The following is a 14,035-nucleotide window of genomic DNA, read 5'->3' as shown; positions in this document are numbered from 1 at the left end:
CAAATCCTTCACATCTGGGCCATTTGCTCAGCTGGATTTGATCCCAAGGGGAAATGAAAATTGCACTTATCCTCTGGCTCCCTGGTGGCAGCTACCGCTTAGCTGCTATTTAGGATTATCTAGAGACCCCGGAGACAGATCTAGGGGAGTGGGATGAAACAGCTTATTTGAAGCACTGTTTTTATATATTCAGAGAAATCAATCGGTCATGTGCCCACTAAGCGTGTTTCTTCACATCTCTGCTTCCCTGCCCTCCCTGGATTACTTCCCCTTCCTCCATACTCCCCAGCTGTGGATCCTGCTGAAAGCACTTGCCTTCTCATTTTGCCTTAATCCAGGGCTCAGGCAAATAGGATGTGGCCAGACCTCACTTCAGACATGCTGCAGACTGATGTACATTTTAAGCCAAAAGGGCTGAGACTAAACGGTATATGATAAAGAATGGCTGCTCTGGATTAAGCCGCCGGTGCTGCCTCTCCCCGGGGCATACACATCTTGTTCCCACAGTCTGCATTCAACAGCTGTTGTAAAAAGATCAGCTTTCCCCAGTGAGGACTGGTCTGTTGTCTGCCTTGCTGAGACGGTAGTTGTAGAGAGACTGAGGAGTTAGGTTACATCAGTTACTAGATGTAGAGGAGTTACATCAGTTACTAGAAACTGATTCTGGTTTCTTTGGATTCTGCTCTCAGGATAAGATCAGAACAGATTAATCCTGACCCTAAGGGACAGACTTGTTAAAAGAAAATTCTAGGCTTGAAAAATACAAAGTATGAGAATTAAGGTCCTATTTTTTAAGGGGGGCCCCCAGTGGGCTGATAAATAGTAAAAGCCAAGCTTGTTGCTGGTACAGTGGTTTCCCTGGTCGTACCTCAGATGACCCACACACACAAAGCAGGTGAAGCCCCACAACCTCCTCCGGACAGCCCAGCGAGAGCCCAGGAACAAGCAGGAGCTGGACTGCTTCACTCTCAACAGGTTCATATTCTAGTACGTTCGCTTTACCGATGGGGGCTGAAAAGCATGGTCACCATCTCCAAAGGGGGCTAGAAATCAGGGAAGTCTTACAGATGGAATTCTCAAATGGATCACCTCCTCCATGGCCCCTGCCTCCTACCATGCTTCCTGGGATCGCACTAGGATGCAGCCGATAATTAAGAACATGATCGAAAGGCTGAAAAATAAATGATTTCTTTGGATTTACATTCTTCTACGAAGTACAAATGATGACTACATGAGTCAGTATATGAGAAAAGTCCCTCTTCAATGAACGCTAATTATGTGTCCCAAACCTGGATCTCCCAGAAGTCACATCGCTCAGTTCAGCCTACCTTCCATTTGTGCCATCTGAAAGCTGGTCTACTTCCAGCGTAAACCCTGGGAGAGGTACAGAACCCGCCACAGTTTGTCCAACACCCTGACAGTGTTTTATTTCAAACTCTGATCCCTGCCTTGTAATTAAAAAGAAAATTCTGCCAGTCTCTGCTGCAGGAAAAACAGGTATCCAAACATACTTTCGTTGAGACTCAGCAGCTAAAAACAGAGTTTAAAAAGGGAGAAGTGGGTTCATGGCTGTGCATATCAGCCACCCACCTGGGCCCAGCCATCAGCCGTGGTTGCCAAGGAGACAGCTGAAAACACCCAAGCAGGACAGGAGAGGACAAAGGTAAGTCTTTCTACAGCATGATGAAAAGATGACTGACTTCACAGTTCCCAGACTCCATAGCTTCTGGCCATCTCATCAGCCATGTTTCACCCCAGGAGTCATTTTTGCCATCAGGGTTGCTGAAGCTTATGGGCCTCTCCTTGTGGCTCCTCATAGTCTTCTCCAGGTTTCAGCTGGGGCCCAGGGATCATCACCGTCTGAAAGAGCAGGAAGCTGAGTTATCTACCTTCCAGGCCCATGACTTACGGAGGAGAGATTCACCCCCACCTCCTCTATGGAGGATTCCCCTTCCCTGGTGCTGCATCACCCCGTTTCTCCACTAGGAGGAGCCCAAGAGGAGTGGCTTAAGATTGCACAGCACTCTCAAATCACGACTTACCTTAAGGATGGGCTGCTTAGGGGGTGCCCATGGGGGGATGACCTTGCCATGCATTCTCCAGTTCCCATAGGGATTTACCAGATGCTTTTCAAACACAACATACTCCAGGACATCCCTGGGCACACCTTCCTGTCCATACATCAACCGGCCAAACCGGTCATAGATGGCCAGAGTCTGCAAGGATGAAAGCAAATCTGGCCTATTAGTACTCAGTTGGTTTGCTTTTTTTTTTTTTTTTTTTTTTTTCTTTTCTATGCCACGCAACCATTCTGAAACAACCATAACAAAAAATTTTAATGGGTAGAAAAAATTACCTCGGAATTCTGAATTCAGACTAAGTGATCAACTACTGACAGTTTACTCTTGGAGGGTTTTTGACTGGGGACAGGGTATAGGAAGGTGGGAGAGGGAGGATCAAGAAGGGTGGGGGAGAGTATCCTCACACCTGTCTTAGCAGAGCTAACATCCACAGTGGGAAGGGCACCCTGACAGAGCAAGGAAGACCATGGTGAACCTTTCCTTAGAGCCCACAGTCCTGGGAAACTGTACCCAGGACTCCAGAGGTAGATACCCAACCTGAGAATGAAGAAAAGCTGGGAGGAAAGCAGACTGGTGCCTCTACCTGCCGGGTGTGCATGCGGACGGTGACCTGGCCATATATGTTGCCCTGGTTCATCAGACTTGAACAGCGAACCTGAACCACCTGAGGCGGTTCTAAAGATTCTACGAAGCTCCAACGGACGGTCTTATATTTGATGTCCCAGACCATGTCCTGAGGGCAGAGGAGAAAAAATTCAACTGGGGTTTTACTTTCCTTTAGGAAAGCTGGTGCTTCTGGAATTCCACACCTATTCTCACTTCCAGAGATACTACAGGCATCACCTAACATTTCCCACCAAATGCTTTCTTGTGCCTATTTTTTCTCACCTTTCCAAGTTTTTTAAAAAATATTTATTTGGGGGGGGGCAGAGAGAGAGAGGAGAGAGGGGCCCACACAGGCTCCACACTCAGCACAGAGCCCAACTCCGGGTTCAATCCCATGACCGTGAGATCATGACCTGAGCTGAAATCAAGAGTCAGACGCCTAACCGACTGAGCCACCCAGACACCCCACCGTTCCAAGTTTTGATTAATTTATTGCTCAAGTCCACCTCGAAACCACTCTTTTCATCTAAATCAACAAATCAAGACCCACCTACCTCCTCAAGGAACCTTCTCCAAATCAATGAAAAACATACTCCAAACTGCCAGTTAAAATACCCCATTACCCCTCCCTTACACTTAAAATTTTTTTCCTTAAAAAAACTTTTTTTTTTAGAGAGAGAGTGTGAGCTGGGGAGAGGTGCAGAGGGAGAGAGAGAGAGAACCAGAGAATCTCAAGCGGGGTCCACACTCAGCGCAGGGACCAACTCAGGGCTCAATCCCATAACCCTAGGATCATGGGTGAGACAAAATCAAGAGTCGGATGCTCAACTGACTGAGCCACCAAAGCGCCCGAAAGATTTTATTTTACTCATTTATTTTGTTTTGAGAGAGAGCACGAGTCGGGGAAGGGCAGAAAGAGAGAGAGGGACAGAGGATCCAAAATGCGCTCCATGCTGATAGCAGTGAGGCTGATGCGGGGATCAAACTCACAAGCCATGAGATCATGACCTGAGCCAAAGTAGGCCACTCAATCCACTGAGCCACACAGGCGCCCCCCCCCAAAGATTTTATTTCTATGTAATCTCTATACCCAACATGGGGCTCGAACTCACGACCCTGAGATCCAGAGTCACATGCTCTACCAACTCCAGGGGCCCCTCCCTTACGCTTTTATAGTCTGCTAGTTCTTGTACATGTTTCTGTTGACTGCATATATGTTGTTTTATTCCGCCCCTTGCCTTGTATCAGTGAAGAACAGAATTTTATAGGGAATAAAGGCTAAACTGCTAAGACCAAATTAGTTATACTTGACCACAGGAAGATGAGGCTAAGTTGATAGAAACTGAAGTTCTTATTGTTCTTATTCTTGAACCACAAAGTCACGATATTGGGAAGTCTCCCAAAGTACCTTAGCACCCTGGCTAACACAAAATGTAAGCCTCGTAAATGCTAAATCCTTTATTACCTACCTCATCTGCCTGGCCCTTACCAAAGTCCATGTCAAGTCAGTACCATTCAGTCAAAAAACAATGGAACCTCAGCATTTGCCTTAAACTTCCTGTACTTTCAAAATCAGCCCTTCTTAAGAACCCAGAGGTAATGTCTAGAATCTATCCATTCAGAACTCCCACAGTTCTAAAGAGGTTGAGAACCTACCGGGAAACAGTTTTCAGTTACCAAGGTATGAAGCCGGTCATGGTCTGAGCTAAAAAAGAAAGAGATACAGATCATTGGCTCTTGCTTTATGACACTGTACAAAAGCTGAAAATAGCCCTCAAAATGGAAAACAATTCCTTTTTACAAACATTCTCTGCATACATACTGTAAGCCACGTAACGTGCTAAGTTACCTGGGCACACAAAGATGAACATGATTTAAAAAAAAAAAAAACAACAATCCTGGGGGGGTGCCTGGGTGGCTCAAGTTGGTTAACTGTCTGACTTCAGCTCAGGTCATGACCTTGCAGTTCGTGAGTTCAAGCCCCGCATCAGGCTCTGTGCTGACAACTCAGAGCCTGGAGCCTGCTTCAGATTCTATGTCTCCCTCTCTCTCTGCCCCTCCCCTGCTCATGCTCTGTCTCTCTCTCTCAAAAATAAACATTAAAAAAAATAATAAAAAAATAGAATACCCTGAGATCTAATTGCAGGTTGAAGTTATGTTTGAATCTCAGGAGCAGAAACAAATTTCTCAGAAATTACTATACATCCTTAAGATGGGCAAGAGACCCTCACAGATCCATCATAAAAAAAATCAAAAGCTCCTCTCATCTTCTCTTACCTCAAACACATCATCAATACCAAATGGACTGGCCTTGCAAGTTTCACTATTTTTTTTTTTTTTTTTTCCTTTTTTAAAGTAATCTCAGGGTACCTGGGTGGCTCAGTCAGTTAAGTGTCCGACTTCGGCTCAGGTCATGATCTTGCAGTTTGTGAGTTCAAGCCCTGCATTGGGCTCTATGCTGACAGCTCGGAGCCTGGAGCCTGCTTCTGATTCTGTATCTCTCTCTCTGCTCCTCCCCCCACTCGCGTGCATTCTCTCTCTCTCTCAAAAATAAATAAACATTTAAACAAATTAGGGGCACCTGGGTGGCTCAGTCAGTTAAGCGTCCAACTTTAGCTCAGGTCATGATTTCACCGTTCATGAGTTTGAGACCCTCATGGGGCTCTGTACTGATGGCTCAGAGCCTGAAACCTGCTTCAGATTCTGTCTTCAACTCTCTCTGCCCCTCCCCCCACAAACATGTGCACTCTCTCTAATACAAACATAAAACATTAAAAATGTTTTTTATAAAAAAAATTAATGTCTACACCCAATGTGGGGCTCAAACTCACAACCCTGAGATCAAGAGTCACATGCTCCTCCAACTAAGCCAATCAGATACCCCATCTCTTACACTCTTATCTGTGAACCTAACCAAAAGATAAGCATCGGTCTTTTCTGGTCCTTTCCTTCCACTCCCCTACCACCTTTGCTGCAACCACAGTGACTTGTTATGCGGATTCTATGCAATAGGCAGCAATAGTAAGAGAACAGACAGCAAACCCCAGCTCCTGTACATACAGAATTTTAGGAGGTTCCTAACAGACAGGCTTCAAGTAAACCTAAGGTCATGCATGGATTAATGTCTTTCAGATCCACATTCATGACTTTTCCCCACAGTTTAATACCTCCTGGGAAGTTTAAGTCTTTGTTCCTTTAAAAAATCTTGTCCCTGGGGCACCTGGGTGGCTCATTTGGTGGAGTGTCCAACTTCAGGTTTTGATCTCATGGTTTGTGGGTTTGAGCCCCATGTCAGGGTCTGTGCTGACAGCCTAGAGCCTGGAGCCTGCTTTGGATTCTGCGGCTCCCTCTCTCTATGCCCTTCCCCCACTCATGCTCTGTCTCTGTCTCAAAAATAAACATTAAAAAACAATTTTTTTTTTAAATCTTGTCCCTAATGCTAGAATGGGATTAGTTTTATCCATGTGCTTTGCCTCCACCTCTACTCCTAACAAAAGAAAAGATTTCAAGTCATTTCCCCCACTGTAGCTCTAGACTAGACTAGACTGGACTAACCTGAGTTGTGGTGACAGCTACCATGACCACCAGGCCAGGCACCTCTCAATGAACTCTTCCTCCTCACTATCCTGACCTAAAAATCTTCAGTGGAAATAAATTCCCTTATCTAAGGGTTCACTTCCATTTACGATAAAACTTACACTGAAAAATAAGAGGAAGACATCTGTTTCTAACAACACAATGGACTGAGCTCATATAAAACTATTCCCACTATAAACATCTAGAAATGTTGGGACAGAATAGAATACACACAAACATACATACATTTTTAAACTCTCCAGCCTACTTCACAAGAAAGGTAAGTCACTAGATGCCAAAAGGAAAGAGAACTAAAACCAGAATGGAAGGAATATAACTTGACACCATGACAGCATATGGGATGATTAAAAGGATCTAGAAATGGGATCTGATGGGCACCTGGGTGGCTCAGTCAGTTAAGCATCCAGCTCTTGGTTTCTGCTCAGGTCATTATCTCACAGTTCATGAGTGCAGAGTACAGAGCCTGCTTAGGATTCTCTCTTTCTTTTTCTCTGCCCCTCACCCACTCATTCTCACTCTCTCTCAAAATAAGATAAACTTTAAAAAAAACTTAAAAAAGAAAGAAACAGGGGCACCTGGGTGGCTCAGTCGGTTAAGCATCTGACTTCGGCTCAGGTCATGATCTCACGGTTCGTGAGTTCGAGCCTCGCGTCGGGTTCTGTGCTGACAGCTCAGAGCCTGGAGCCTGTTTCAGATTCTGTGTCTCCCTCTCTCTCTCTGACCCTCCCTCATTCATACTCTGTCTCAAAAGTAAATAAACGTTAAAAAAAAAAATTAAAAAAAAAAAAAAAGAAAGAAAGAAACAGGATCTGATGGCTAGGAACAGACTCTTCCTAAATCCTTGAACCCTCAAAGAACAGGAAGTTGGAACTGAGATCCCTGCACAAAGCTAGGACCCTTAAGAATCCTGCACCTGCAGCAAAGGGAGACTACAAAAATAGTTCACCAACTGAGAGATAAAGCTTCTCTCTGTCTAGGGCTGGCTGGGTACGTGTATGGGGGTGGCGGGAGCGGCTAATAAAGTCGTAAGCCCACATTATGCTCAGATGTGAAGACAGAATTTATGATACCTGTATAAGAATTCCTAAGATAAGAAATTAACGTTAAAAACTGGCTGGCTCAAACACACACCTAGACCTATCTAGGTCACTCTAGAACTCTTAAATCAATCAATCTATATATATATATATATATTTTTTTTTAGAGAGAGCACACATACACGATCAGGAGAGAGGGACAAAGGGAATCTTAACCAGGCTCCACGCTCAGCACAGAGTCCAATGCGGAGCTTGATCCCTTGACCATGAGATCATGACCTAGCCCGAAATCAGTTGACTGAGTCACTCAGGTACCCGGGTCACTCTAGAACTCTTAACCAAAGGAAAAAAAAAATCTGTGCCTAGAATAACTGCTAAAAACATAACAGGTATAAAATACGAGTTCACTTACTTGTTTAGACAAAGGTGAGCTTCAATAAAAATATCCTTAGCTTTTTCAGGGAAGTCCTTTATTTTGAAATTAGGATCATGTTCTCTTATCTTCCGGACTCTGTAAAATTAAGTATAAGAATTCTTTCTTTCTTTTCCTTTAATGCTTATTTATTTATTTTGAGGGAAAGAGAGTAAGCAAGAGTGGGAGGGGCAGAGAGAGAGAATCCCAAGCAGGCTCCACGCTTTCAGTGCAGAGCCTGATGTGGGCCTTGATCTTGTGAGTCGTGAGATCGTGACCTGAGCTGAAATCAAGAGTTGGATGCTTAACCAACTGAGCCACCCAGCTGCCTATTTTTTTTTTAAGTAAGCTCTACGCCCACCTGGGGCTTGAACTCATTACCCTGAGATCAAAAACTGCATGCTCTACCAACTGAGCCAGCCAGGCACCCCAAGAATCATCTCTAAAGACTTCATACAATATCCATAACTCAAAGCTTACATTAACCTCCATTAATGTCTGTTCACTTATTCAAAAATTCTGAATGTGCCAAGCCCTATAAATTCAACCTTCTAACTCACACTTAATCATGCTAAAGAAAGACCAAGTCTTCTCAAAGTGAAATTTCAGAATTCTGGCATCAAAGAAAACATCCTATAAACACTAAGGAAGAAAACACAGGTTTCACACATAGACTCAAGAATCAGAATAACATCAACATTAGAAATTAGAAAGACAATGAAGCAGTGCTTTTAACTGAGGAAATTATTGAGCTCAGAATTCTTTACCTGGGCAAATTATAAATGAAATAGGAGAGTAAGCAAAAGAGCTTTTCCTAGGGCACCTGGGTGGCTCAGTTGGTTAAGCATCTGACTTCGGCTCAGGTCATGATCTCACAGTTCATGGGTTCAAACCCCACATTGGGCTCTGTGCTGATAGCTCAGAGCCTGGAACCTGATTCAGATTCTGTGTCTCCCTCTCTCTCTGCTACTCCCCTGCTCACACTCTGTCTCTCTCTCTCTCTCTCAAAAATAAATAAACATTAAAAAAAAATTAAGAGTTTTTCTTAGACTTGAAAGATCTCATTTATTTACCATGCCCTCTTTCTCAGGAAGCTGATGGGGAATGTGCTCCACCAACATAACAGAATAAACTATGAAAGACAGACAGAAGATCCAGGAAACAGGGAACACAACACAAGGGCAAGACAAAAGGAGTTATCAAGATGATGAGAAAAGTAGATCCCAAGATGTACAGTGGGCCTATAGAGCAACTGGTCCAGGAGCAACCAGTGGCTTAGTTGGTTGAGCATCTGACTTAGGCTCAGGTCATGATCTCACAGTTCATGAGTTGGAAGTCTTGCATCAGGGTCTCTGCTGTCAGCACAGAGGCCACTTTGGATCCATCCTTTGTCCCCCACCCCCTCACGCTCTCCCCAAAATAAAATGAAAACATTTAATAATAACAATAATAATAATAATAATAATAAAGCAACCAGTCCAGACTGAAAGCAGGTAAGAAAACTCCTGGAGGGATTTCTTCTTGAAGATGAAACTGATAAAATACTTAATGTTTTCAATGTATTGAGAAGAAATTTGCACAATGCAAGGTTGTGTAAGCAAATGAGGAAAAACAAACAGAAAACAAAAAAACACTCACACTTAACTCCAGAAAAGAAATATTAGGCAGGAAAAGTCATGATAATGTACTGCATGACTCAGCGGTCAACAATATTCTCATAGTTATAATAATGTAAACAGAGAATTCTGATCTAATCAAAGTGTTGAACATACTAAAGGATGAGAGACACCATAACCAACTGAAATTTATCCCTGGAATGCAAGGTTGGCTTAACATTAAAACATCCATTAACGTAACACAATATGTCAACAGACTAAAGAAGCATATATCACATGATCATCTCAACAGACACAGAATAAGCATTTGACAAAATCCAACACCCACTTCACACTGTTTTCACCTGAGAGCCTTGCTTGTGCTGTTCTGTCTCCCTAGGATGCTCTTCCTCACCACACCCCTCTACCCAGCTAACTGCAAGCAATTCTTTAGGTGCCACCTTTAAATGTCATTTCCTGCGGGAAGCTTTCCCTGAGCTCCTAAACCAAGTTATCTTTCCCTGTCATATGATCCTATAACACCCCTACTTCACCACACCTATAATTATTTAATTGTGTGTAATCAGTATTTAATGGCTGTTTTCCTCCCTTAAATGATAACTCAATGATAAAATCACATGTGTTTTGTCCATCATCATCACGGACCTTACCACAAAAGAGAGCACAGTCCCAGAGAGAAATACATGAGAGGAAACCATCGCAGTACAATTACTAGAAGTGTATAGTTACAGTTACAGTAAAGGCAGCTCCAAAAAGAGTCCGGGAAAGACGAAAAGCAGACACGATGCTCTACTCATTTTTGAGAAATGAGTAGGAGTTATCAAGTAAAGGAGGAAAAAGGCATTTTTCAGGTAAAGGAAAGAATGTGCAAAAACACAGAGTCAGGGGCGCCTGGGTGGCGCAGTCGGTTAGGCGTCCGACTTCAGCCAGGTCACGATCTCGCGGTCCGGGAGTTCGAGCCCCGCGTCGGGCTCTGGGCTGATGGCTCAGAGCCTGGAGCCTGTTTCCGATTCTGTGTCTCCCTCTCTCTCTGCCCCTCCCCCGTTCATGCTCTGTCTCTCTCTGTCCCAAAAATAAATAAACGTTGAAAAAAAAAAATTAAAAAAAAAACAACAAAAAAAAACAGAGTCATAGCACAGTACCGTCAAGGAACTGGCAATTAGTTTGGAAACGGTGAAGTTTAGGATGAGAAAAATGGAGTAAGATGACAGTAGAAAGGTTAAGCAAGAACCAGATTTACAAAAAGCCTTGAATACCACTGAAGAAGTCTGGATTTTATTACAGGTAATAAGGAAACATAAAAGAGTTTTAACAGAAAGGTGGTGTGATAAGATGTGAATTTAGAGAAGTAAATTATGGCCACGTGAAGTATTAACAATGACTCAATAAGCCTGTGCACAGAAATTTATAAATGACCCTAAAGAACTTTGGAGTGACAAATATAAATGTTTCCATCCTTTCAATTAAAAGAAAGACTAAGAAGGTTTTGGCTTCTGCTCCTTAGTTAAGACCTAGCTACCTCCATAGGCCAGGTCTGTCTTCTTGACCCTTTTTGACTTTTTACTCTCTGTATTTCCAACTCTAAGGTACTTCTCAAAGAAAGATGCTTTTATTATTACTTTAAAATTTAAAATATGTGATCAAAAAAGTGTTCTACAAACTTCTAAGTCACTCCCTAACTGATGTGACAAAAAATACCAATAAAGGTTGAGATGCTAAGAAATCAAAATGCCCATATTCTTCAACATTAACTAAATTCTATTACAGAAAAAAATACACTGTCAAGTCATCAAGGGAGTTATGTCCAACCCAGTTAACCTACAATGGCCTCTCTGGAATAAAGCAGCAACAAGAAATTTGTATTCTAATATCGATTCCCAGTTGTCTCCGACACCTACGACAATTGGGAGGTCACCTTCTTCTTCAACCGCTCACTTCTCTGTGCCAGTCCTTCCTTCGAGAGAGAGGACATGCGAGCATCACCCTCTGGAGGAACATAGGCGTCAAAGATACCAGCTGTAATGAAAGAAGAAAACAAGGCATCAAAAGCTTAAAAAGTCATCTTGAGGTCATATAAAATTGAGAAGTATCATGGACATAAAGTAGACTTCCGTGTAGAGGGAACTATGTTACATTAGAAAAAACAGAGTAAGAGGCACCTGGGTGGCTCAGTCAGTTAAGCCTCCAACTCTTGGTTTCGGTTCAGGTCATGATCTCAGTTTGTGGGTTCAAGTCCCACATAAGGCTCCACACTGACTGCGAGGAGCCTGCTTGGGATTCTCTCTCTCCCTCTGCTCCTCCCCTGCTTGTGCACGCTCTCTCTCTCTCTTTCAAAATAAACAAACTGGGGCACCTGAGTGGCTCAGTCGGTTAAGCATGCAACTTCAGCTTAGGTCATGATCTCACAGTTCATGGGTTCGAGCCCCACGTCGGGCTCTGTGCTGACAGCTCAGAGCCTGGAGCCTGCTTCGGATTCTGTGTCTCCCTCTCTCTCTGCCCCTTCCCAACTCACGCTCTGTCTGTCTCTGTCTCTCAAAAATAAATAAAAACATTTAAAAACATAAAAAAAAAAAAAAAATTAAAAGAAAAAAAATAAGATAATTTAAGTTTTCTCTCAGAGCCTCAATTTCTTCTTGTACAAAATAGAGCAACTTCACCCTTGACTTCTAGGAACAGTGTGAAAACAAGATCAAAGATGACCTCATAAAATATGGTGTACATAAAGTAAATCATTATCAGGGCTGAACTGATTTTGTGGTCAGTTAAATACAATGAATCACAGTCCAAATCATTCCACTTTCCAGAATATCTCTGACAGGAGATTTGGTCAGGGTCTCAGAAAGACCAGGCCTCACCTGTACAGGCCAGGTGCAGAGGACGCTCCAAACGCTCCGGAGGAATGACCAGTCCCGCTTTCCGGGCATGTTCTATAAACTCCTTTTCTGATTTGTATTTGGGTTCATAAGTAGGTGGTGTGAAACGTTTTTTAGTTCTCACTGGAACTACAACTGTGGACTGAGTCACCAGGACTGGCTGCAAGACAGGAAAAAGTTAGGATAAAGGTAACCTGGAAAGAAATCTATCTTGAACAAACTCTAAGCAAAGATAGAAAGGACATATTCAAAGAATGACTTAGAAACAATTATAAAGCCACATACTAGGGCAGGGACCACTTATAGGTGTCTTAACCAGAAGCCTGTAAGCAACCTTTATTAGCACTCAACATTTACTAAAGGCTTTCCCCTAGCACACGACTATGCCAAGTCCCAGGGATGCACGGTTGATTAAAGCAAGACTTCTGCTCTCAAAGAACCTTCAATCCCATAGGAAACTTAAACATCAACCCAACACTGAAATGAGAGGAATGCTATTATTAAAGCCTAAGAAAAGTCCTGTTCTTGGCATCTCCTTTATATTTACTCAGATAACATACTGCTCATTCCACTGGGAGGCTAACTGTAAACTTTATTCTGTCATTCTGGCTCCCAAATGATCAGTAACCTCTTTAAAGGCCAGATCTCTTTTCTCTATGACCGTGAGGTTTGTTCAGTCAGACGGACAACGGGAGACTCCCTCCTTCCCAGCTACTGTTCAACGTAAGGTATTTATAAGAACCAAGGGGGTAGCGAGCCCATTCCAAATCATTACTTCTTTACCCTTTAAACATCCCCCCCCCCCCCCCCCCCCGCCAAACAGACGCAGAACAAACTGGAGAAAGTTCATCTCCGAGAACTTGCCCGTCTTCGTGGCCTAACCCGGGCTCGCCCCACCCCGCCACTTAGCTTAGTCGTTGGGTCGCGTCTACCTCAAACTCTTTCGTAGCTAGGTGTGACTGGTATCGCCCGAGCCCACCAACGACAAGTGCAAAGCGAGTATCCCCCTCGACTCTGTGGTCCTCATCCGGCCCCAGGAGTCCTACTCATCCAGTCCCTACCCACCTGCCGAGACCACCATCCTAAAGCTCTGGATAAAAAACACAAACCCCGCAGCGTGGGGGCTGCCATTTTGTTCCCGCAAAGGCCGCTGGGATGGGGACTAGGAGTGAACAGCCGGGGGCTGAAGAAAGGGCGCAAAGGGTGGAGCTAGCTTGGGTGTGGAATTTTCCAGGGTGCGCGCCCTCAGCCGAAGTGTGAGCGGCGCGAACGCGCACGTGCGCGTTGAGGGGAGGAAGGCAGGGCGAGAGTACAGGCTGCGCGCGTGCGCACTAAGAGGCGTTGGGGGTAGGGTGGAACGCACGGCTGTCACGCGCCAGAGAGCGCCGGAGCGGGAGCTGCGCCTGCGCTCGAGGTGTTCTGGGAGCAAGGAGTTGCCGCATTCTTGCAAGACTGGGACGTTGCTGCACCTTGTTTCCATCCCCTAAAAAAGGTGTTGCCCTTGGGAGACAAGTGTTTTTCTTTGATCACGAAAAGACCAAAAATGAATAGTTTCTGGATCTGGATCTCACCTCAATATGCTATGTAGCCTTAAACAGCCCTAGTTTTCTCAGCCTGAACCTGAAGAAAATTTTGTCAAACTAGAGATTAATGACTACTGTGTTTATTGCACAAACATAATGACTACTGTTTATTGAAGCAAAAGACACACGGACTGACAAAGACGTTTCTTGTTGGTCCTTTTCGGGAAAGAGGCACCAGTTTAATAACAATAGCTTATACTTAGAAACGTTTACCAAGTGCCAGGCAATTT

General features: G+C 43.9%; 1 protein-coding gene across 2 annotated transcripts; it reads right to left on the bottom strand.

Moving 5' to 3' along the window:
• Nucleotides 1-1,401: 1,401 nt before the first annotated feature.
• Nucleotides 1,402-13,484, bottom strand: MRPL45 (mitochondrial ribosomal protein L45). Of its 2 annotated transcripts, XM_045488602.1 has the most exons (8): nt 13,288-13,479; nt 12,205-12,382; nt 11,248-11,365; nt 7,734-7,832; nt 4,344-4,392; nt 2,665-2,814; nt 2,043-2,216; nt 1,402-1,860 (listed from the first exon to the last, which is right to left on the bottom strand). In XM_045488602.1, exons 1-8 carry the CDS (start codon nt 13,351-13,353, stop codon nt 1,774-1,776), a joined length of 921 nt encoding a protein of 306 aa, XP_045344558.1. In that variant the 5' UTR covers nt 13,354-13,479; the 3' UTR covers nt 1,402-1,773. The 2 variants fall into 2 exon arrangements, with proteins under 2 accessions (XP_045344558.1, XP_045344559.1); XM_045488603.1 differs by lacking the exon at nt 7,734-7,832 and having other exon boundaries at nt 13,288-13,484.
• Between the last annotated feature and the right edge of the window lie 551 nt (nt 13,485-14,035).

The sequence above is a fragment of the Leopardus geoffroyi genome, chromosome E1 (genome assembly GCF_018350155.1).
Source record: "Leopardus geoffroyi isolate Oge1 chromosome E1, O.geoffroyi_Oge1_pat1.0, whole genome shotgun sequence".
NCBI classification, from domain to species: domain Eukaryota; kingdom Metazoa; phylum Chordata; class Mammalia; order Carnivora; family Felidae; genus Leopardus; species Leopardus geoffroyi.
Note: the sequence above shows the minus strand (reverse complement) of the source record. Positions and strands in the feature narration are given on the sequence as shown.